Source organism: Bombina bombina, chromosome 5, assembly GCF_027579735.1.
Source record: "Bombina bombina isolate aBomBom1 chromosome 5, aBomBom1.pri, whole genome shotgun sequence".
Classification (NCBI taxonomy): domain Eukaryota; kingdom Metazoa; phylum Chordata; class Amphibia; order Anura; family Bombinatoridae; genus Bombina; species Bombina bombina.
This window is the reverse complement of record NC_069503.1, coordinates 48,982,597-49,009,020: the sequence shown is the minus strand read 5'-3', so window position 1 is coordinate 49,009,020 and position 26,424 is coordinate 48,982,597. Positions and strand designations below refer to the sequence as shown.

Genomic DNA, 26,424 nt, shown 5'->3' with positions numbered 1-26,424 from the left:
TACACTCTACCATGGAATGATCGGACCATACCGTGTGGCTAATATTAGCGTTTTTTATTAAAGATAAAGCCATATGGTCCACTAAAATGTAATCAAGCCTTGAATAGCTTTTCTGCGGGTTAGAGAAAAAAGTATAGTCTCTAGTGTGTGGGTGTGTGTATCTCCAGGTGTCATGGAGTGTCATTTTCTTAATATCCCTCCATATAGAGCTAAGCAATTTTTGGTTATGGCGAGTAGCTGGGTTAGAGCTATCTAATTCTGGCACTAAGGGGATATTTAAGTCACCTGCTACGATCAAGGGGCCCTTAACTAAATCTAATATTTTGTTAGTACGGCTAGAGAAAAAGCGGTCTTGTCCAGTATTGGGGCAGTATAAATTGATAATGGTTACTGGCTTACCATATAACAGACCCATTATGCCCAAATATCTACCCTCTTTATCCCTATCTAAAGACTGAAGTTTAAAAGGGATTGATCGATGAATTAATATACTAACGCCATTAATTTTCTTACGTGTGTTTGTACTGTGAAAATGCTGCGTGAAGTGAGAGGACAAGAAGTTGGGTACCTTCCCGGTTTTAAAATGGGTTTCCTGAAGTAGGAGTATTTTCCCCCCTCTTCTATGAAGGTCCCGGAGAGCTAGGTTCCTTTTATTAGGGCTGTTAAAGCCTCTCACATTTTGAGTGAGAATTTGTATGTGTTGAGTGTCAGTACCTGATGACATAATCGCTAGTTTCTGATTTTGGATTCTCACTGGTAGGTAGTATTGGCCAGTTAGTCAGAGGAAAATGACTATCATATGAAATCATTAGTGTAATGTGGAATACCCAATGGTGGTGGTGTTGTAGGCAGGAAAAGCATAACATAATCCAAAAGAAAATAGCACAACTGGTGCAAACATAAAAAACAAAAATTAGTATTCTTTTAAAAGGGAGAACACAAACCCCTAGCGGGCAACAAATGTTAACTTTAGCTTTGAGTATGTGGCATAACTAGCCATATGGGGTGTGTAATATCAGAGATTCTACTACATAGAATAAGTTTCGAACCCTGTTAAAAAAAAAATACAGTATAAACGTAAGAAGTAAGAGAACGTATCATCACATACATCAGTTTGAGCATATGTATACAACGGTTGACAAATTGAGAAAGACAGCATTGTTCAAACAGTTTGTCTCATACCTGTCTTCATACGATTTTGTCCAGATCTCCAGTCAAGGGGCTCAACCGCCTCTGGAGCTACCAACTGGGTCCCAACCGCCGTGGTCCCCCCCCCCCTCTTAAAATTCCGGGAAGGGCCACGGCAGACGAGGTCCATGCAATGAGGGCAGATCCCCAACAGGAACTCCTCGCCAAAAAAAGAAGAGAAAACTAAACTAAATGGACATTAATAACTGATTCAAAAGGCTGGGAGTTCATTTTCCCATCCTGGGCAAACAGTCAGAGCTCTGGACGTCTGGGGTCACGGACTTTGTTGGAATCTTTTTCCATTCGGATCTCTGTGGAAGTGGCGGTGCAGGGTTACTTTTCTCCGCAATCTCTCTGTTTCCTTCATCTTGTGGGGATGGTGGTGAGATATCCAGGTCTTTACAGACTCGTAGGATGTCTGCTGTGGAATCGCAGATTAATCTTTTGCCTTTCCAAGGAATTTGTAGGTTGAATGGGTGACCCCATCTGTATGCAATATTGCGTTGTCTCAGCTTGGCAGTAAAGTATTTAAACTCCCTTCTTTTCTGCAGAGTTCTAGGTGTCAAATCTTCATATAGTTGGATAGATTCAGCTCTGAATCTGAGTGGGTATTTCTGGCGTGCCTTTTTCATAATCTCCTCTTTGATCTGATAGCTTGTTACTTTAACAATAACATCCCTTGGAGGTTGATCTCCCAGTGGCTTTGCTCGTAAGGCTCTGTGGAATCTGTCTAAGGCTATCGTGGCTTCGGGTTCCACTCCTATGATATGTGTAAGGAGTGTGTAAGGAGTTCTTGCAGATAATTCTCTAATTCTGTCGGTGGAATAGACTCTGGTATTCCCCTAATCCTAATATTGCCGCGGCGACTTCGGTTTTCCAAGTCATCCAGCTTGTTCTCCATTTGTAATATGGATTCATCTTGTGCCGCAACTTTAGATCTAAGAAAAGTGATATTTGAGCTGGCGAGGTCCGTGCTATCCTCCAGCTTCTCCACCCTAAGACCCATGTCTGAAAGATCTTTCTTAATTTCGGAGATTTCCTCCCTTATGCACTGTTTGACCTGACAGATCAGGTTGGAGAAGTCTTTTTTATAAGGTAGGGAGTCCAGAAGGGCCCTAGGGACAGAGATAGCAGATTCTGGGCCTTCTCCCTCCGACTCAGACGAGGCAGAAGAGGCATCAGTTCTAATGTCTTGCTGGGCAGCAATTTTTTTAGCAGATGTGTCCAGATGCTTGAAAAAATTGTTAACAGACGGGGTTGTTGCAGCTTGTTTTTTAAGTGGCTTTTCTGGTTTATTGCCTTTTTTAGGAGACATATTTAACAAGGTATAACAGTAAAATAGGGCACTTTAAAATATATGTATTATACCTCACGGCCCGTTAATGCAGAAAATAAGGTGCAGCTGATGACCAGGATTCATAGGTGGTACATTGTAGTGTGGTATATATCTTAGATAAGCAAGATTTTCTCAGTCTGTGTATTGGACAGCTGGTGCATTAGAATATATGTCCCTTGTGATTATTTCTTGACAGACAGCATTTGCAGAAGGTTCCACTTTCCGCAGGCCCTAGGCGCCAAGCAACACTTTTCACTGTACCGAGATGGGCGTCCGGTTTGATCCCCTTACAGGCCCAGAGTCCTGCATATAATTGCTAGTGTCTAATTGTAACCCAAATGTGGCATAGCAGGGTTAGGTATGACTGCGTTTAACAACCGTAGTTCTCTATATGTGTGGATTAAAGCGTATTGTCACTGTAAGAGGTTGCTGGGGCAGTGAAGGGTGTATGTCTCCTGAGACCATGCTATTGCTATCATCATTTGTACTCACAATTACTCTGCGTCTTTGCGGCCCCAGATGTTGCGTGCTGTGACTCTGGAATCCAAGATGGCGGGCGGGAGTGTTCACTCATCAGGCCCCGTGGTCAGTGTAAAATCTTTAGCTCCCGGTGTCATCCCAAGTAAGGGTAGGCTCAAGATCTCACCGCTAAAGCAGTCATAAGAGGAGAGATAAAGGCTTATTTGAGTACCATAAAAAAGAAATCGGCCGCACAAGAGACACTATTAGCAAACCGAATCAAAATTGCCTATGAAAGGTATAATAATCTGCGTAATGATCAAAATTGGAAAAAATATATTGAAGCTAGGCAGGAAAGGGATATTGTAATAAAGCAAAAAATTCAAGAGGTAGAAACAAGAAATAATCTTCTTTTTAAAGGCTTTCATGGCTGTTCCGCTAAATTCCTAGCCAAATTAACCAGAAATAGGAAAAAGAAAAATTATATTTTGGCTATAAAGTCAGGGATCCAAAGATACTCGGACCCGAATAAAATTGTTAATTTTTTCCATACTTACTATCAACAATTATATACTGGAATAGAACCAGACACAATCCAAGAAGATAGGTTTTGGTCCAGGATTAACCTTCCGAAAATGTTAGACACAGACATAGCAATATTAAATGCCCCTATAACCCAAGAGGAAATTAGAAAAGCTATATCCAAGACTAAATTAAACAAGGCAGCGGGTCCCGATGGTATTCCAGCTGAATTCTTCAAAATTTTGTCGGAGGAAATAGTAGAGTCCCTGGAAAAAGTTTTTAATAATTATTTCACTAATGATCAACCAATTTCAAAAAATTTTACTGCTGCAAATATTTCCCTAATCCTTAAAAAAGATAAAGACCCGGAAGACCCTGCGTCTTACAGACCTATATCTGTCCTTAATACAGATTACAAAATATTAACTTCAATCATAGCTTCCAGGCTCTCGATTTCTTTCGATAAAATAATACACCCCGACCAAACAGGCTTTATGAGTTCTAGGAATTCCTCAAAAAGTATCCGCAAAGTCCTAACATGTATAGATTACATGTATAATACTGATCCAACACAACTCACACAAGCGAAACAAGATAAAGCCCTAATTAGCCTCGACGCCGAAAAAGCGTTTGACGCAATCGCTTGGAATCACCTATTTAGAGCGCTCGAACAATTTGGCTTTAGAAATCAATTTATTCGATTCATACACAATATCTATAGAAACCCAATCTCATATCTTTTAGTTAACTCTAATGTCTCTCCCGCGTTGACATTAGGTAGAGGTACTAGGCAAGGCTGCCCTCTCTCGCCATTTCTTTTTAATATAGCTCTCGAACCATTAGCAATTTGGCTTAGAGACATTATTAGCGGTATTAGAATTGGCCCACAAGTTTTAAAACTTCTAATCTACGCAGATGATTTACTGATATTTATAGGAGATCCTGTCCAAGAAATTCCTGCTCTCTTAAATAGCCTAAGTACTTTTAGCTCATTTTCAGGTTATAAAATCAACTCAAAAAAAAGTGAACTAATGTGGATTAAAAAGGATAGCCGTGCTAAGTTTAACTTCCCGTTCCAAATATCGGAAACACTTAAATATTTAGGCATTTATATTCATCCCAATCCCAATTGCTGGTATAAGTTAAATTTTCCTCCTTTGATAAAGAAAATTCAAACTGATCTAGAAAATTGGACCTTTCTACCTATATCGATATCAGCGCGTGTTAGCCTTATTAAGACAATCATATTTCCTCGGTTATTATACCCACTTCAGAACCTACCTTTACTGATCCCTGCGACAGACCAACATAAATTATATTCTCTCTTCTCCAGATTTATCTGGAAAAATAAGAAACCACGTATTGCACTTAAAAAACTAATGAATTCACTTGACTCCGCGGGACTAGCGTTGCCAAATATACAATATTACAATATCGCCTGCTTAGCCAAAATCGCCATAGACTGGTTAGCGGACACAAATATCTTTTCATGTTCGACAATGGAAAATTATATGATAACTCCCTTTTCTGTTAAAGCCAGTTTGCATTGTCCAGTAAAGGAGTTACCCTATAATATCAAGGGATTGATAACTATAAATAACATTATTAGAGCCTGGCAGAAATTTTGCTCAATTACTGGTGTTGATTACTCTTTTTCCGAATTACTCCCAATAATTGGAATGGTTGATTTTTCCCCTGGTTATTCTCAGGTAACCTTTAAGAAATGGGCGGATAAAGGACTCATTAATTTATACCAAATTTTCCATGAGGATGGCTATATATGTTCATTTGAGTCTCTTGTTACGCAATTTGACCTCTCCAGACAGGATATGTTTGCTTATTTTCAGATAAGACACTATCTCAATAAACATAATTGGGAGCTGGATCGATGCCTAGCATGGTCTGATATCAAAAAATGTATTCTGAAATACAAAACGGGATCAACTTCAATTTCTCTCATGTATGACATTATGCTCAATAAGCAGAATCTACTCAGTCTTAATGATATCTCTGCTTCATGGTCACAAGATTGTCCAAACTTGGAAGACGGAGAATTAAAGGCTAGTTGTACTTTAGTAAACAAATGTCGAATTCCATCCAGCTGGAAAGAGTCTCACTTTAAAATCATAAATAGGTCATATATAACACCTGTTAGGCTGGCAAAAATGTATAGCTCACAATCTGCTAAATGCCCCCCGATGTACATATTTCAAGGCAGACCTTTTACACATGTTTTACTATTGCCCAAAATTAAAACAATTGTGGAACAAACTTTCCTTCTGGTTAAAAATACACTATGCCACCGTAGTCTCATTTAACTCAGAAAATATCATCTTTCTAAATATCCATGTCAATGATTCTCCTCTGAGATCAAAAACCCTAGTATCTATTATCATGTCTATTAGACATCTCATCACAAAAAATTGGAAATCAAAGTATGTACCCTCCTTTGCTATGGTTACGCAAGAGATACAGAATCAAATAATTTTTGAATCTTTTCACCTTAAATCCTCTAATGAAAAAAAAATAAAAAAGTTCATTTTGGACTGGTTACCCATAATTAAGTCCTATACCTTATCCATCCAAAAACGTATCTTATCCCCATTTTTAAGCTCAGATAGTTTTGCAGATTTTGTATTGCATGGTGAATTTCCGGCTTCATGGATTTCCAGTTATAGGGAATAAGAGTGCTATGAACCAAGACAACGATCATTCACAATGATGGCCTCGGCGCTGGCTGAGGGGGGAGGGGGTGGGGGGGGGGGGGGGGGGAGGGGGGGGGGCGGGGGAGAGAGGAGGAACTTAATTTACCTTTTCTTTTTTTTTTTTTTTTTCTCTTTTTATTTCGTCTGACAGGGAAACTGAACTAAGTAAGAGGTAAAAAACTATTTTTCTTTTCTTCAGATCCATCAAGTTAAAATGATGAGCTCTAGACTGTTAAGTTATTTACTTTTTGGGTCCTTATGGCTTAAGTGTATTAAGCTAAGATGATATTTATGTATTATAAACCTCAATTGTGCCCTAATGGTTATTATTGCTTGAGTTAGTCTACACTATTTGAGTTATGATACTATGTGCAGTCATCTTTTATCCTTGCAATATTAAGTGTAGTTTTTTATTTAAAGACGACCGAAAGACATAGGTTACTAAGTTCAGCTCATTAATATAATAATATAAACGGTCAATGTCTGTTAATATTATGTGTATGACATTAACTATTTTTTTTTCCTCTTTTGTATTTAATGTACATATATTTGTATCTTTATCAAACCTGTCATTTTGCCCTGTGTGGCATATTTTTATTTGAGATTTGTTTTTGTCTTTTCTGTTTTTTTATTTTCAATAAAAGAAAAATTACTTTAAAAAAAAGATCTCACCGTAATACCTTTCACATATGGCCTCAGCATAGCCAAAGTCACTCCCCACATATCTGACACGCGACTGCGGGTCCTGGATTTTTTCTATCCATGTGCCATCAGGTCAGCGGGAAAAGGCCAGTCCGTTATTGTTGCGGTTCCCCCATCTGATATGTCCGCAGATAGATGCTCCGGACCTTGGAGTGATCAGGAATATTTATGTGCTTTGATGCCAGTTAAACACACATTTAGCGCTACTTTGCCCTGTTAGGAGACCGGAGCTCACAGAAGTGCAGCCGTCTCCATTGAGCGCTGGCTCCGCCCCCCCCGCGGCCATAATTTTTTTATTCTTTTGGCACCTTTTTCACCCTGATATTTCTCCTACTGTTCCTTGTTCCCTCGGCAGAATGAATGGGGGATGAGGAAGTGGGGGAGGTATTTAAGCCTTTGGCTAAGGTGTCTTTACCTCCTCCTGGTGGCCAGGTTCTGAATTTCCAAAAATAATGAATGTAGCTGTGGACTCTTCCCATCTGAAGAAAAGATAATTATCAGATAAGCAATAATAAGTTTGTGTTTTTTGTATTATTAAAAACACAATATCACAGAATAATTAGGAAAATATCAATTATAGACAGAAGTTAAATCTGACAGTGAAAGTTAAATGCTGATAATTCAGACAGAGCAGTCATTTTACCCAACTTTCCAATTTACTTCTATTTAATTTGCTTTGTTCTTTTGGTATCCTTTGTTATAGAGTAAACCTATGAGGCTGATATTATATGAGCTTAGGGGTGTGCACGTGTATTTAGCACTCTATGCAGCAGTGTTTGTAACTGTGTATAACAATTCTATAAATGTTCTTGCAATCTCTGAAGATACGTGCACGCTCCTGATTTCACCTAGGGTTACTCCTTAACAAAGGATACTTAAAGAACTAAGCACAATGGATAATATAAGAAAATCGGAAAGTTGTTTGAAATGTCATGTTCTATCCAATCCATTTAAGTTTAATTTTGATGTTAACCCTCGACCTACACCAACCCAGATTATTAATCACCAGCAAGACTTTATACGCAGACATTTTCTGTTACTTAAAGGGATAGGAAATTACACTTTCATGATTCAGATACAATGTGTAATTTTATGACACTTTTAATTTCACTTCTGTTAACAAACGTATGTACTACTGAGAGCTGACTGGTGGCTACACACATGTCTCTTGTCATTGTCTCACCAGATATGCTCAGCTAGCTCCCAGTAGCTAATTGCTGCTCTATAGCAGACTTTGCTAATTTTTGAGCTGCTGGTGCAATGCTGAATACGGCGAGCGGATTCAGCAGTGTCGGATCAGGTCTGCCAGACCTTGATAACTATGGGCCTAAGTGTTGTGGTGTTTTCTTGTAAAATAACCTGAACATGGGCGTTCCATGAGCGTGTATGAAATTTTCTCTCAAATCCCAACGTATTTATTTAAACATTTCTGCCCTTCAGTTCTCACTGTTTTTCTCACAAATGAAAAGGCGGCTAGGTTGTGACAAACTACTGAAAATACTTAATACACTAATTTATGAAAATATAGGTGATTGTACGATGCGCATTTTTTTTTTTAATTGTTTATTTTCAATATCAACAAAAAAGATAGCTAATATACAGATATAAGTAAGATAATCCAATTAAATCAATTAATTTGCCACGCAGGGCGGATAAATCAAAGTAACATCATATTAACGTGGTCTTCACCTGAGCAATGCAAGTTTCATTATGAACTTATCTATGTAAAGAAAACTATTTAAATTAAATAACTTAATTTGCTATGCAGGGCGGATAAATCAAATTAACATCATATTAACATGGTCTTTACCTGAGCAATGCAAGTTTCATTATGAACTTATCTATGTAAAGAAAACTATTTAAATTAAATAACTTAATTTGCTATGCAGGGCGGATAAAGCAAATTAGCATCAGGTTAACATGGTCTACACATGAACAGTGCGAGTTACATTATAATATTATACGTTTAATTTATACCTTAGCTATAAGTCTTGTTATTAACATCTCATTTTGTAAAAATTTAGGTTAACCCCCCCCCCCCCCCAACCATTCTCTCACCTGATGGTGAGGAGAAAGCTAACAAAACAACAACACTATATCATTCTCATTCCCATAACTCCATCTCATCCCTGCTGCATCTATTTAATCCTTATGCATTACAATTTCATTTTAAGAGTTCTCATTATTTTGGTTCTCCCATTGTTCTAGCATTATTGAGGACCTAAAAGGATTTTTTTCCATTTCAGATAGAGCAGTAATATAAGATTCCCATTTAATTAAGAATCTTGTTATTGTTTTTTCCCCAGAGTCACGTAAATTACATTGTTCTATAGGTAATTGTTGCTTCATTAATTTTTAAAAATGGGGTATTTTGGGTGCATTGATATTTTTCTATCCTTTAAATATTAGATTACGTCCTTAAATTCTAGTAAGGTTATTCAAGCTCTGAATAGACATTGTATCATGTCTGCTCACACATTAATAGATAGGCCCGTAGCATCCGTTCCACCATACCATTTATTTAGCAAGTAGGGTGTCTGATATATTATTATTGCTATTATTATTCTTTATTTATAAAGCGCCAACGGATTCCGCAGCGCTGTCCATAGGTACAAAGATAAAAGTACAGTACAATACAATATAAAAGACACAAGACAACGTTTAACAAGCAAATACAGGGGGAACTGAGGGCCCTGTTCCCATGGGAACTTACAATCTAGATGGTAGGAGGGTGAGAAACAGGAGGTGGGGACTGCAAAGGTGAGAAGGATGTTAGTGTGGAGTTAGATGGGGGCAGCAGTTAAGCAAGTGGAATTCATTTGTTACTGATTTGGAGATAGGATTCCATGAACAGAAAGGTCTTTAGGGAGCGTTTAAAGGAGGAAAGGTTAGGGGAAAGTCTGACAGATCTAGGAAGTGCATTCCAGATGGCTGATGCCGCACAAGAGAAGTCCTGTAGCCTAGCATGGGAGGAGGTGATGGTAGAAGATGCAAGGAGCAGAACATTGTTGGATCTTAGGAGGCGGGCTGGAGTGTATTTGTTGATGAGTGAGGACAGGTAGGGAGGGGGCTGCGTTGGTAAGGGCTTTGTAGGTTAGGATGAGAATTTTGAATTTAATTCTGCTGTGAATGGGTAGCCAGTGAATGGACTCGCAGAGAGGTGCAGCAGATACAGAGCGTTGGGAGAGGTGGATTAGCTTAGCTATTTAGGATGGATTGAAGAGGGGAGAGGTGGGAGAGAGGGAGACCAGTTAGTAGGTTATTACAGTAGTCAAGTCGGGAGATTACCAGGGAGTGGATTAACTGTTTAGTAGTTTCAGCACTCAGAAACTGACGAATTTTGGAGATATTGCGTAGGTGGTTGCGATAGGAGGAAGAGAGCAATTGGATGTGGGGTATGAAGGACAGATTGGAGTTCTGCATTAGCTGTCAAAACCAGCGTTAGGGGGTCCTAATGCTGGTTTTGGCTGCCCGCTGGTATTTAGAGTCAGTCAGGAAAGGGTCTAACCCTCACTTTCCAGCCGTGACTTTTCCATACCGCAGATCCCCCTACGCCATTTGCGTATCCTATCTTTTCAATGGGATCTTTCTAACGCCGGTATTTAGAGTCTTGGCTGAAGTGAGCGTTAGAAATCTAACGACAAGACTCCAGCCGCAGAGAAAAGCCAGGAGTTAAGAGCTTTCTGGGCTAACGCCGGTTCATAAAGCTCTTAACTACTGTGCTCTAAAGTACACTAACACCCATAAACTACCTATGTACCCCTAAACCAAGGCTCCCCCACATCGTCGCCACTCTATTAATTTTTTTTAACCCCTAATCTGCCGACCGCACAGTGCCGCCACCTACATTATCCCTATGTACCCCTAATCTGCTGCCCCTAACATCGCCGACACCTACATAATATTTATTAACCCCTAATCTGCCCCCCCCCCAACGTCGCCTCTACCTACCTACAATTTTTAACCCCTAATCTGCCGACCGGACCTCACCGCTACTGTTACAAACTGCTATTTGTAACTGGCCCTTTAAATGAAAAATTGCCCTGCTTCCATGGATCGTGGAGAAGCCTATTTGCCAGCCTCCTTCCTCATGACTATGGCCCCTGGAAATGTATTAACTTTTATTGGGTGTGTATGGCCCTTTAAGAACTGTCTGGGGACATATTGTGACTTTGGTGAACAATGCCCCTTTAAGACTATGTCCCCAGACCTGTAAAATAACTTGTCCCTGGCTTCTCCCACTTGGTTCAGTAAATAGGGCTTACTGAACCAAGTACCACACAGGCAGAGTGTTCCACAGAAAGGGAGCACTGTTACAAAAACATTAGTTTTCATTGTGTGCCATTAAGAGTTAATTTTGTTTAGTGATAAACATTCCCATTGTCTAATCAGACTGCTAGTGATAAGGTGGACTGCATTGTTTTATTGTGTGTAACTTATCTGCTGAAGTAATTCTACTATGGCCTGTCAAAGGGCGTTGCCTCTCTATCTAAATGTATCAAATGTGTTATTGGGGATTTTATGCCTCCCCCTGAGAGTGTCTTTTTTGCATATAACCTCAATAAAAAAGCAGGCTGTGTGTTCCAGCACATCAGACCTTTTCTGACCCTCTAACTTGCAGCTTTGACTCATGTTTGTAGGGGACAGCTATAATCACTACAGGGATTGCTATGCTCTATATACTCCCTTAGCTACTGAGCTCTTGTAAGAGCTCTTGTTCCTGATCCTGCTTCGCTGTACAGAAGGAAGAGGTTCACCTACTGGAGCCCGGTCGTAGGTCCAGGGCGCAGAGCAGATGGCGAGATACCAGCCCAGCAGCGGTGGTTCGTAGAGTCTGCATTACGTATGGTGGCTACGCAGTAGTTATAGTGTCTACGGTGCTGAAGATCCGTTGGTGAGCGCTAGGAGCATCCTTTTCTACGGTCCAACTTCCAGCCAGCCTGGAGGCAACCGTAACATTTGGTGGCAGCGGTGGGATGGCGTCCTAGCGCAAGGAGCAGCACCCCAACAGCACTGGTATCGTAGGAGAGTTATTGAAGGCAACGCTAGCCACTGCGCAGCTTCCCTACCTACAGCAGCATGGAGCTGACAAGATACTGGTCAGAACCCTGTGAAGAGCACCTCAACCGGATCCGTTGCTATGAGGGCGCTGATTTCATTCCAGAGGTAAAGAGGCGGCTAGTCCGATATGGTCCAGACCCTGCGCAGGAGGTAGTCAGTCGCATCATCCGGGAATTGGATACTGAAAACGAAGCGGCACAAGCCTTTGAGCGCCAACTGTGGAGTTTGGGGGTATGGACACCTGGTCCCCAACGAGAAAGTGAGTTACAGGGAGCGGAGAGCAACGACCTCCCTCCCCAGCGGCAGCCGGAGTTACAGGGAGAGGAGAGCAGCGACCTCCCTCCCCAGCGGCAGTATACCGTGCAGAGGGAAGAGACAACCGGTCTCCTTCCCCAACCAGAGATACCAGAGGCAGAAGGCCTCATAGACTGGTCCTGGGAGGATCCCCAGCAGGCAGGTGGAGATGGGACCGCAGTCTCTCTACCGGCCCTACAGGGATGCTGGGTAGGCGGCCCAGATCCCCAGCGACAGACCCAGCTACAGGGAGGGGAGAGCATCAACCTCCCTCCCCAGCTGGAGTGTGCCTTCCAGGGAGAGGAGACAACCGGTCTCTTTCCCCAGCCGCAGTATGTTCCACAGGGAGCGGAGAGCATCGACCTCCCTTCCCAACGGCCGCCGGAGTATCAGGAGGAGGAGGTAAGCCAATCTCCCCCTCCCCAGCTAACTCCTAACTTGGGCCCAGGGTTAACAGTGGAGATGTTAACCCCCACTGACCCCCACGTTCCCTTTGCCACTGGGCAGGACTATGCCCCAATTCCCCCAGCAGAAGAGCTGGCATCAGGACAGAGCGCTGCTGGCCTCTGCCCTACAGACCCCCTTGTTACAGGACTGGCCTGCAAACCCCTCACCCCAGCAGAAGCGCTGGCACCAGGGCAGAGTGCCGCTGGCCTCTGCCCCCCAAGTACCACCAGCTATTTGCCCAGCTACGCCAGGAAGGCCGAGGATGCTACACTTTCATCCTATAACCTGGAACCTACAGGCCAGTACTACTTATTGTGGGGGGGCTAATGTTTATTTGTGGGTGGGTTGCGAGACTAACTTAGGCACTGACCGACAGAAGGTCAGGTGCCTGGTTAGTCTCCCTCCAAAAAGGGAGATATGTTACAAACTGCTATTTGTAACTGGCCCTTTAAATGGAAAATTGCCCTGCTTCCATGGATTTTGGAGAAGCCTATTTGTCAGCCTCCTTCCTCATGACTATGGCCCCTGGAAGATTGTGCCCCTGAAAACATATTAACTTTTATTGGGTGTGTATGGCCCTTTAAGAACCGTCTGGGGACATATTGTGACTTTGGTGAACAATGCCCCTTTAAGACTATGTCCCCAGACCTGTAAAATAACTTGTCCCTGGCTTCTCCCACTTGTTTCAGTAAATAGGGCTTACTGAACCAAGTACCACACAGGCAGAGTGTTCCACAGAAAGGGAGCACTGTTACAAAAACATTAGTTTTCATTGTGTGCCATTAAGAGTTAATTTTGTTCAGCTCTAAATACAAGTTTGCTGGGATCAGCTCTAATTAAGTTTAGTGATAAACATTCCCATTGTCTAATCAGACTGCTAGTGATAAGGTGGACTGCATTGTTTTATTGTGTGTAACTTATCTGCTGAAGTAATTCTACTATGGCCTGTCAAAGGGCGTTGCCTCTCTATCTAAATGTATCAAATGTGTGATTGGGGATTTTATGCCTCCCCCTGAGAGTGTCTTTTTTTGCATATAACCTCAATAAAAAAGCAGGCTGTGTGTTCCAGCACATCAGACCTTTTCTGACCCTCTAACTTGCAGCTTTGACTCATGTTTGTAGGGGACAGCTATAATCACTACAGGGATTGCTATGCTCTATATACTCCCTTAGCTACTGAGCTCTTGTAAGAGCTCTTGTTCCTGATCCTGCTTCGCTGTACAGAAGGAAGAGGTTCACCTACTGAAGCCTGGTCGTAGGTCCAGGGCGCAGAGCAGATGGCGAGATACCAGCCCAGCAGCGGTGGTTCGTAGAGTCTGCATTACGTATGGTGGCTACGCAGTAGTTATAGTGTCTACGGTGCTGAAGATCCGTTGGTGAGCGCTAGGAGCATCCTTTTCTACGGTCCAACTTCCAGCCAGCCTGGAGGCCACCGTAACACGTGTTTCAGACATGCGCTGTACAGCTTAGCTTAAAGGGACATGACACCCACACTTTTTCTTTCATGATTTAGAAAGAGAATGCAATTTTAGACATCTTTCTAATTTACTTATATTATCTCATTTGTTTTATTCTCTTGATATTCTTTGCTGAAAAGCATATCTAGATATGCTCAGGAGCTGCTGATTGGTTGCTGCACATAGAAGCCTTGTGTGATTGGCTCACCATGTGCATTGCTTTTTCCTCAACTAAGGATATCTACAAAATGTATCAAAATAAATAATGGAAGTAAATTGTAATGTTGTTTACATTTCTATTCTCTATCTGAATCATGAAAGAAAGATTTTGGGTTTAGTGGCCCTTTAATGCAACTAAGGTAATCTAAGTAATTATTTGTTGTCCACAGTGTTTCTCTGTTATAATTAACCACAGCTATACTTTATCATTTAACTCTTTCACTCCCTACAAACTTTTTTTATTAATAATTTATCTCAGTCTGAGCCCCTTTCACAGCTGCTCCAGTCAATAAGAACAGATGTTTTTTACATTAGAAAACAATATTACAGCCAACTCTAGTTAAACACATGAACAGTGAACAAAAAGATAAGAAACCGTGTCACAATTGTTTTTTTCATATGTTCAAAGACTGTCATGTAAGAAACAAAAAAAAAAGTGGAGTCCCTTATGTGTCTGAATACAGCCTATTCACTTACCTAAGGCTGCTAATTTATAACACGTGCAGCTAATAATTTCATGCTATTTTATTATAGTCATATTTAATATCTATATTCCTCGGTCATGACTATTGTTTGAGGGCTTCCGGCGGAAGTGGAGCTCTCACCACACGCTGCTCCTTCTTCAGCGTTTACTGAGGGCTGCAGAAAGATCATTGCCCCTGAATGAGACCGCCTTTTGGCTCTACCACAACAGCTCTGTAGGCACTATCCTGTGGAACCTACCACAGGCCTCAGCCTCAGCCTGTAAGCGGATGCGCTATTACCTGTGCACAGGAAAACAGCTCTGGGGATCGCCTAGAACAAGCTGGGAGCGCTACAGAGACATCTGCCTTCACCTGCACTTACCCCCTGGAGGTCGCTGCGACACGCTCAGTAGAAGGAGACCTGTGCCCTCCTGGCAGGGCAAAACAGGCCGGTGGCATCGAGTGTAGAGAGGTAGCTGGTAGGCCGGGGAGGTCCGGTCGCGGAGGGATCCGTGATTGCTACTCCTCTCAGGCTAGCCGGCCCCCGGGTACACACCGGATCTCAACCAAACACCATTTAGTGGGTGTCACAGCGTTCCAGAGTTACTAAAGCTGCAGAAGTCTTAAAACCACTGGAGGATTTTGCTACAGCAGATGCTGCATTGGAGGTGGAGGTATCGTATGTAAAGACCATAACATTACCCGGCATAGACGCTCCCCTCACTGCACTGGTATATTTCATTTTATTTAGTGGGTCTTTACCACTTGGAATTTTTTGCGAGACATTTCCTGGTACATTTAATTAGTCTACTTTGATGTGTCCCCTACACTCAAGGATAAGGGGAAAGAGAATACCAAAGGAATAGAAAGGCCCTAGATTTCCTGTACACATTTAAAGGAAAGATAAAAGTAACTCTTTCACAGGGACTTCTTATATTCTTTTGATCCCCCAATCTGGGAAGGGGAAAAGGAAGGGAAAGAGAAAAGAAAAAGAAAAAAAAGAGACAATTGTAATCTATATTGGCTGCAATTTATTTTGTTTTCTTTTTCCATGTGTTCTTTTTTCATCTATCTCTGAGTGCTTACTGAATTGGTATATAAAAGAAGGGAACCTACGGGCCGGATTATACAGCTATCTTTGAATTTGGCTCAGTACCAGCATTATTTACAACACTGTTTTTTTTTTTTTTTTTCTTTTTTCCAAGTGTTCCTTATCTCTATAGGGATGTGATACTACCAAATAGATGAAGGATAACGGATTATCTACTAGTTCGCATATTTATATAATACTGTTGTTTATGGTTTGTTTTTAACTACTGTGATATCTAACTGTAAATTCACTATCCTAAGTTGATTAACCCCAATAGTATCTTTATTTAGCAGGCCCTCTTAACACCACGTAGGTCTGATCCAGACATTTCACTGAATCTTTTACACAAACCCCCCAAAAAGGGGATTTATCATTTAAGCACATTCAGTAGAATTTCGCTTCTATCTGACCATTTAACTAGCGAGTTTACACTTTCACATTTGCTACATAATTTTTTTTACACGCTCACCCTAAGTTGAGTATTTATTTATTTAATCTTTTTTTTTTTTTTTCCTCACCTGTTAACACTACTGATCAGGATAGATCACACTTTATAAAGCTATATTGTATTTAGCTTTCTGGTTGATTTTTTAACATTGGTAATTGTTCTTATTTTCTTTTTTTCTTTCTATGGAAAGATATCTTACACAACAACCGTCTAAAATGCCTGCCAAATCCAGGGAAAAAAAACTAATAAGGGGGCTGACACAAGAACTGACTCCTGTGAAATTATGTCTATACCTAGTGATAATCAGATATTATTGACACAGATTAGTAATCTTTTTTCACCGCAGTTTGACATAATTAAAAAGGAGCTAAATGGCATATCTAGTGAACTTAGCACTCTCAATCAGGAAGTTAAGCAATTTGCCATCAAGATGGCGGAAGCAGAGGAAAGGATATCCACCTTAGAGGATATGGTTAATAAACAAGAAATTATACTTACTAAACAACAGGCCATAATTCAAAATATGGAAGCCCGTCTGGAGGATCAAGAGGATCACTCTAGACGCAATAATATTAGAATCATAGGTATTCCTGAAACTCCAGATTATGATAATTTAATGCAATTTACTTCCCTAAAGTTGCCCCAAGCTTTAGGGTCCGCCCTACCTCTCTCTATTGAAAGGGCACATAGATTAGGACCAAAGAAAGTCTCTGAAAATGGCTCAGTTAGAAATAGGACATGTATATTTAAATTACTTAAGTTCCAGGACAAAATGAAAATTCTGAGATTATATAGGAAATTTGATACTTTTACTATTAATGATAAAAAAGTTATGCTATTTCAAGATTTCTCCAGTGAGACTGTTCAAAAAAGGAAAGCTATGTCGCCCATATGTACGACCATGATAAATAAAGGTATCAAGGCACGCTTGATGTACCCTGCCAAGATAATAGTGGATGACAATGGCAATAAGCTTGTGTTTACTGAGCCCTCTAAAGCAAGAGAATATATTGATTCTAGATGATAATCAAATGAGAATGCAACCCCTATAGTACAGGATTCAACTATGTATATATTAGAATGTTTGCGATTTGTTTGGTTGAATGTTTATGTCTTTTTATATATATTTTTTTCTTTTTTTTTTCCCCTGTCTTGCGCTCCAGCCTGCTCTTACCACACATCATTGATAAACACATTATCCACAGAAGTGATCCGTGGTATAGTGAAAGTAGTGTACCTAGATTCTCTCTATACACAATAATATATGTATAGCTCTAAGAATAGAATGGAGGTTGTGGTAGTATTTGGCTACCTCAGCGCAGTTAGAATATTTAGAAATAGGATGATACAAACTGACTTAAAATGAGAGGATAGAGATGTTTTAATCTATAACTGGTTCAGGGACCATTTTAAAATTGTGTTTTCTGTTGTAATATGTTTGATCCAATAGGAAACTTCAAGATTCTTTCTTGGAATGTGGGGGGCATTACTAACCCAATGAAACGTAAGTTAATAATTAAAAAGCTAGGCCTCCAGGAACCTAGTGTAGTATTTCTACAAGAAACTTATTTAAAGGATACAGAGATTCCTAAATTGAGATCTAGATGGATAGGGGAAATTATTGCTACACCTTGCAGAGATAGAAAACTAGGGGTCGCAATTCTTTTAAATAAAAATCTTACATACCAAATAATACAGGCGGAATTAGACCTGGAGGCCAGATATATCATATTGCAAATACGAGTAAAGAGGATAAAATTTGTTTTTTGTAATATATATGCGCCAAATACTTTTTCTAAAGCTTTTTGGGAAAAACTGAAGAGTAAATTGTTACCGTTTGTATCAGACAATCTAGTGATAGGTGGTGATTTTAATTTGTCATTTTGCCCTGAGCTGGACAGATTCTCAAAAAAAAAACATAGCTGTATATAATAAACGAGCTAAATTTATGAAAATTTTTTGTTATCAGCTAAAGATTGTAGACGTGTGGCGACTTCAAAACCCAGATCAATGCTTATTTACATGTGAATCTAAAAAGTATAGGACATTTTCGAGAATAGATTTTATTTTAGTTGCGGAACCTCTCTCATTGCAAAAAATGGAGGCCACAATAGGCGATATAGTGATATCTGACCATGCGGTTGTCTCACTGTCATTTCATTCCTTAGCGAATCAGGCAAAAGGAAATTTTTCTATAGTTTTCCCCCGGTATATGTACAAAAATATTCGATTCATCTTATGGTTAAAACAGAAATGGAAAGATTATTGCACTCTTAATATATCATATTTTCAAAAAAATTAAATTTTTTGGGAAGTCTCTAAGGCATATTTAAGGGGAGAAATAAAGGCCTATATGTGTAAAAAAAAAACGTAAAGACAACATAAGAGAAACTCAACTGGCAAAACAAGTTAGAAACAGTTACAAGAAATATATTGGGAATCCAAATCGTGTACACTGGGAGAGATACGCTAGTGCCAGGCAGGAAAGAGATATCTTCTTTAAACAGAAATCTTTGGAAGAAGAGATAAAACTAAATCTGCGTTTTAAGGGACATTATGGCTATTCAGCCAAATATCTTGCTAAATTAGTCAAAGCCACAAAGAAGAAAAATTATAGATTAGCAATTAAAGATCAAGAGATATATACGGAAGTGTCAGACATTAGTAAAATATTATATTGATACTACGAAAAATTATACACAAAGAGCACTAATCATGCACAGAACCTATAAAAATTTTGGTCACAAATAAAAATCCCTAGAGTGTCACAAGATCTCTTGGAGAAACTTAACGCCCCTATATCCGGGAAAGAGATAGGGGAAGCAATTGAAAAAGCGAAGCTAAATAAAGCAGCTGGACCGGATTGTCTACCTGTAGAATACTATAAAATTTTAGTAGAAGAAATTAAACCTAGTTTAGAAAAATTGTTTAATAGTTATTTCATGAATGGTAACTCTCCCTCAGAATATTTTGCGGCCGCCAATATTTCTTTGATCCTTAAAAAATATAAAGATGCAGAGGATCCAGCCTCATATAGACCGATTTTCATACTTAATGTGGACTATAAAATATTATCATCTATTTTAGCATCTAGATTAATGTTGTGTCTTTATGAAATTATACACCCAGATCAGTCGGGGTTTATAAAATCAAGAAATGTATCTAAAAACATGCGGAAAGTAATAACATTATTAGATTACACATGGAATAAATGTCAAATGCCGTAAAGATATTTCAAATATGACAGTGCTCTTTTAACCCTTGACGCTGTCAAAGCTTTCGACTCTATAGAATGGGAATATCTATTCCAGACCCTTGAAAAATTTGGGTTTAAAAACCATTTTGTACGGTTTGTCCGTAATATTTACCAGTCCCCTATATCTTATCTGTTAATTAACAATAATTTAACTCCCGGGATAAGACTTAAAAAAGGTACAAGACAAGGTTGTCCATTTTCCCCCCTTCTCTTCAATCTCGCGTTAGAACCTCTTGCTATAAAGTTGAGAGATATCGTAGAAGGGATTACCATCGGTAAGACTGTCCTTAAAACTTTATTGTACGCAGATGACATCTTAATTTTTTTATATAATACACCTAGAGCTATTCCTATAGTCATAGAGTGTTTGAATTTTTTTAGTACATTCTCGGGCTATAAAGTGAATTATAATAAAAGTGAGATGATGTGGATATATAAACACGGCATGCTATAACTAATACGGAGTTTAAAGAGGTGGATTCTCTTAGATATCTTGGAATCTATCTGCATAGAAACCCTGCAAGATGGTATGGGCTCAATTTCTATCCCTTATAACAGAAAATCTATACTGATTTGAAACTTTGGTCAACATTTCCACTATCAATGTCAGCTAGAGTGAATCTCATTAAGACAATTGTCTTTCCCCGGCTTCTCTTCCCTTTACAGAATTTACCGTTAATACTAAACGAAATGGATATATGCAAATTAAACTCTAGTTTTTCTCAATTTATTTGGCATAATAAGAAAAAATTGCGAATAGCACTAGAAAAGTTGATGCAATCCCGGGAAGACCCTGGACTTGCTCTACCAAATATAAAGTTCTATAATTTTGCAGCCCTGGGTAAAATTGCGCTTGAATGGCTTATAGGCACAAGTTGGTTTTCAACAGTAAAAATAGAGAATATTTTAGTCTCTCCTTTCTCACTTAAAGCTTTGTTGCACATCCAATTTAAAGAAATACCTTGTACTATAAAAAAGCTTCTTTCAGTTAAAAACATAATTCTTGCCTGGCAAAAATTATGTACTTTAATAGGCATAGATTATGCCTTCTCTGTGTATCTACCCCTAATGGGGAACCCCAAATTCCCCCCGGGAAATAACCAGAAGATATTCAGAGAATGGTATAATAAAAGGTCTTAAGTCGGTCCACCAATTTTTTACAGAGGAATGAGAAATTATATATTTTGATAATTTGAAATCCCAGTTTGATCTATCAAGCAAGGACTTATATTTCTATCTGCAAGCGCATCACTTTATAACATCAAGGGGTTGGAATGGCAGTGAGATGACTGCATGGTTGGAGTTAAAATCTGTTATGGTTATTTCCTGTGTTAAGGTTCCCTCAATATCATTACTATATAGTATTATGCTTGCTAAACAAAGCGAATCTCTATTGGAAAAATTGAGCGCAAGATGGAGATCTTTGATCCCAAACACAGATCAGGATGCATTAAAAGATAGCTGTAAAGTACTAAATAAATGTCGTATCCCTATAAGTTGGAAAGAGAGCCATATGAAACTTATTAATAATTTTTATTGTACTCCCCAGAAAATGGCTAAAATGTATACCGGTCAGGACTTCTTTTGTCCGCAATGTGTCTATATGAACGCAGACATTCTGCACATGTTTTGGCAATGTCCCCGGATTGGACAATTTTGGAAAAGGGTTACTTTCTGGATATATAGAATGTACCAATCAAATATTTATATTGATATGGAAGATATTTTTTTCTTGGTCCGTTCCAAGCTAGGGGCAGTACCACAAAGTAAGATCTTAAATACAATTATCTTACTTGTTAGATAAATAATACTGAAAAACTGGAAAGCTAAAAAAATGCCCGGCTTTTCAGCTTTTATTAAAGAAATCCAGATGCAAATTATTTTTGAATCTTTCCATCTCAGGGAGGCAAATGAAAAAGAAATTAGAAAGTTTCTACTGGGATGGTTACCCATAATTAAGACATATGCGGAAGATGTACAAAAAACAATATTATATCCATTCTTAAGTTCTCAATGTTTCTGTGACCTAGTATTATTAGGTGATTTCCCGGCAGATTGGGTCATGAGTCATAGGTAGATATAATAGAAGGTATTGGAGAAGCCCTGCAGGGAACTGGCAAAGGTAGATAAGTTTAGATCAGAGGGGATCACCAGCGGAGTATGGTTGTGAGCGGGAGTGCGAGAATCATGAGAGCTTTTTTTTTCTTTTTTCTCTCTCTATTGTGTTTTTGTTTTGCGTTATTTTTTGTCCTGTTTGGATGATTTTTTGTTTTTCAATAAAATGAGCTGCCAGGGCCTAAAGATGGGATAATCTTTAGTATAACATTTCCATGTTAAACTGTATAGAATAGCGATGTTGTGTTTATATATACTATCTTATTATTTTACTTTGTACACAATATTGTCTAAATCCGTTTTTTTGTTTCTAAGACATGTACATGTTTACACCCTGCGTGGTGCTGTCCCTTAGTTTTTTGTACAACTTTGAAAGCTCTTTTTGGCAGCTTCAAATAAATAATAAAAAAAAAAATATCTATATTCCTCCATTTAATAAAGATTATAAATAATTATTTAGATGACTATTTAATCTCTTTCATTACATAAATTGTGTGATAAGAGTTTAATTATAAACTTTTTTTAAATGAGAAAACAATTATGGAGAAATCCAGTAGGCTTAGCAAGTGCACAAGAGGCAAGTTCTGAGCTGCACTTCCGAGAGAGGGCTGTCTCGCCATTGCGCTACTCTCATAGGCGGTCTGTGGGGGGAAAAAACCTGCCGGAGTACCAGCACTCATACGCCCAGGCTGAGCATTCAGCGGCAAGGCGTGAAGGTGGAGAATACCAGCTAAGGTCGCCATACGTTACACGCCACTGTGGGTGAATCAATAACTCCCAGCTGGAGACAACCTACGCTGCCACAATATGCTCGCTTCCTGGGAATAGGAGAGGGTGGAGCACAGCTGAGTGGTGGAAGGGATATTGATTCCGCTCCTCTTTTCCAGCTTGCTTGAGATTGGACCTACCGTATTGTCATGAGAAAACTATTATGTTTTATTAACCAATGAACTAAGCAGGCACAAAACGTTCATATTAAAAATATGTTGTGTAAACAACCATAGAAAATGCTACTGAAGCGAGAAAGGATTTGTTTTTTTTAAAGATCGAAGGTATTAGATAACTTGAAAAAATGGTGCTAAAATACAAGAGAAATACACCTAGATTACGAGTTTTGCGTTAGAGGCTATGCGATGCTAACGAGCAGTTTATGATCACCGCTCACTTACAGACAGCGCTGGTATTACGGGTTTTTACAAACCCGGCGTTAACAGACAAAAAGTGAGCATTGAGCAAAATTTTGCTCCACATCTCACTCCAATATCTGAGCTGCTTACGTTAACGGTGAGCTGGTTGTGCGTGCTCGTTGTACCTAGCTAAAATAAAGAGAAATTGACCTGTAAAATAAAACCTAACCAAAGTTACACTAACACCTAACACTACACTATAATTAAATTATTTCCCTAAATTAAATACAATTAAATTAAAATTATCTAAAGTACAAAAAACCCCCACTAAATTACAGAAAATAATAAAAAAATGACAAGATTTTTAAACTAATTACACCTAATCTAACCCCCCCTAACAAAATAAAAAAGCCCCCCAAAATAAAAAAAAGCCCTACCCTACAAAAAATTACAAATAGCCCTTAAAAGGGCCTTTTGCGGGGCATTGCCCCAAAGTAATCAGATCTTTTACCTGTAAAAAAAAATTACAAATCCCCCCCAACATTAAAACCCACCACCCACACAACCAACCCTACTCTAAAACCCACCCAATACCCCCTTAAAAAACCTAACACTAACCCCTTGAAGATCACCCTACCTCTATCAGCCGATCGGAATTGAAGGGATGCCATCTTGGATGACGTCACTTAAAGGAACCTTCATTCTTCAGTCGCCGTGGAAAGAAGAGGATGCTCCGCGTCGGATGTCTTGAAGATGGACCCGCTCCGCGCCGGATTGATGAAGATAGAAGATGCCGTCTGGATGAAGACTTCTGCCCGTCTGGAGGACCACTTCTGCCCGTCTGGAGAACCACTTCTGCCGGATTCGTTGAGGACTTCGGCCCAGTTGGGTGAAGACTTCTCCCGGTAAGGTGATCTTCAAGGGGTTAGTGTTAGGTTTTTTTAAGGGGGTATTGGGTGGGTTTTAGAGTAGGGTTGGTTGTGTGGGTCGTGGGTTTTGGGGGGGGATTTGAATGTTGGGGAGGATTTGTAATTTTTATTACAGGTAAAAGAGCTGATTACTTTGGGGCAATGCCCCGCAAAAGGCCCTTTTAAGGGCTATTTGTAATTTAGTGTAGGGTAGGGCTTTTTTTTTTATTTTGGGGGGGCTTTTTTTATTTTGTTAGGGGGATTAGATTAGATGTAATTAGTTTAAAAATCTTGTAATGTGTTTATTATTTTCGGTAATTTAGTAGGGGTTTTTTTGTACTTTAGATAATTTTATTTAATTGTATTTAATTTAGGGAAATAATTTAATTATAGTGTAGTGTTAGGTGTAATTGTAACTTAGGTTAGGTTTTATTTTACAGGTACTTTTGTATTTATTTTAACTAGGTAGTTATTAAATAGTTAATAATTATTTAGTAACTATTATACTTGCCTGTAAAATAAAAATAAACCCTAAGCTAGATACAATGTAACTATTAGTTATAGTGTAGATAGCTTAGGGTTTATTTTATAGTTAAGTATTTAGATCTAAATAGGAATTATTCAGTTAATGATAAAAAAATGTATTTAGATTTATTTAAATTATATTTAAGTTAGGGGGTGTTAGGGTTAGACTTAGGTTTAGGGGTTAATATGCTTATTATAGTGGCAGCGACGTTGGGGGCGGCAGACTAGGGGTTAATAAGTGTAGGAAGACCTGTCACAGCTCTCTTAGACAGTCTCTACATAGAGAGATCAAATTCTAACAGGTGGAACAGAGCCCACAGAGCAGCAGATTCTGCCCCTTACAGAAATAAGCCACCTGATCCAACCTCCAACACACAGGGCAGGACAAAGATCCTCCAGAGAGAGGAAACCCCAGCTCATAAGGAAGAAAAACTATCCCCTCAAAAGTGAAGGGCACAGATAAGAACAGCTTACATGTCCACAAGACATGAAGTCATAGTATGATCAAAAATCGAAAAAATCATCCAGACACCACTGTTGACCCAACAGAGAAAAAAACTCCCCATGAAGAGGAGCACACTGTCCGAAGGACAAGTCAGGAATTAAAGTTTTTAACCAGTACCTGAAGATGGATGTGAACTCTGGCCTTCCTGCTTGCAAGCCCAATGAGCTAGCCCCTATGTCGCAACATAGGGTCCCTGAAAAAACTGGGTCGTACCGAACCAGTCCACAGGATCATAAGTCTCCAGACTTCCAAGAAGGATCCAAGACAAGAACCATGGACCTGGGACCCAGAATCATCCTAGAACAAACGGCATCCCCAGGGAACACAAGACACCCCGTCTGAAGCAATTAGACCTCACAGGGGATGAGAACCGGGAAACCCGGAGAACAGGTACAGGACTCACTCGGAATTCTCAGCCCAAAGGGAAGAGAACACCCTTAGCCAGAGGTAAACACCCCCCCAACAAGGTGCTAGGCTGCAAAAAAGTCACGCAATTTCTCTAGAGCCCAAAGGCCCCAAAGGCAACACTAAGGAAAATAAGAACGAGAACAGAGTCACCCAGAAGAGAGTAGAAAGAAAGGCTAGTCTCCATAATCCTTTCAGATTAAAGTTCTAGAGGACACACCCAAGGGAGAAGAATGAAAAGCATCCAGAACCCAGGCAGAAAAACATCCCCTAAGCAAAAAGCTTGGAAAAAGAGACAACACCTCCTATCACCCCTGATATGGAGACGACTAACTCCAGAAGGAAGACAGAGCCTCACGGCATTCACTTTCTAATTAGGCAGCCAAAGCCGCCAGAAAAAACGGAGAAAAGTCTCCAGAAAGTCTCGACCCAAAGGAAGAGAACCTCTAAAAGGAACAAGTCCTAAAAGGACAATTCCAAAGAGACCATGAAAGGCAAAACCATAAGAACGGCGGTATGAAGGACCTAAATCCGCAATGGGAAGGAACACTCTAGTTCCCGGAAAAATCGGAAACGACTGAGCATTTCGCCACCGATCTCAACAGAGTCCTGGCCCACTAGATTGAAAGGCAAATGAGGACTGAACCAATATCCTATGCCCCTAAGCAACCACAGACCCTCAAGTCCTATCAGGATGCTAGTTGAAGCTTGTAAAATAAAACAAGAAAACATCACAAATCATATTGTGATTACTAAGAGCCCTCACAGGACCAACTGGACATAAAAATGTGCCACGTGTCTGAACTAGGCCTCAAAGACAGAAGGATTTGTACCCAGCCAGGACCAGCCTGAAACTAAGGGCCCCAGCACTGTCAAGGCCACATAGAGTCTCCCCCAAGATGGAGTGATAAAGAACAGTCAGACAGACTTTTGTAAACAGTGCGAACACAAAATCGTGAGTATCAATTCCAGAGAAGAAAGCTCCCGAAGGAAACATCACACCACAACATGAGCTTTAGACCAAATAAAAATCATCCTCACAGGATGAAAATAAAAGATAAGGCAATCTGTAGGTTATCGCCCAGGAAGAACGGACAGACCCGCAGGACCAGCCCAACAAGGGTCCGAGACTTCCAAGCTCAGAACAGGAAAAGGATACACAAATAACAAAGACTATAAGAAGATTACTTC

The 26,424-nt window shown here is 39.8% G+C and overlaps 1 protein-coding gene across 1 annotated transcript in view; it reads right to left on the bottom strand.

Annotated features, from left to right (window-relative positions):
- Window positions 1–26,424, bottom strand: part of LOC128661287 (uncharacterized) — a 264,716-nt gene that overhangs the window by 217,284 nt on the left and 21,008 nt on the right. The window contains exons 4-5 of the mRNA XM_053715559.1: window positions 2,047–2,487; window positions 1,471–1,948 (exon numbers count right to left, since the gene is read on the bottom strand). Coding sequence (XP_053571534.1) covers window positions 1,471–1,948; window positions 2,047–2,487 — 919 coding nt within the window. The remainder of the gene's footprint in view (window positions 1–1,470; window positions 1,949–2,046; window positions 2,488–26,424) is intronic.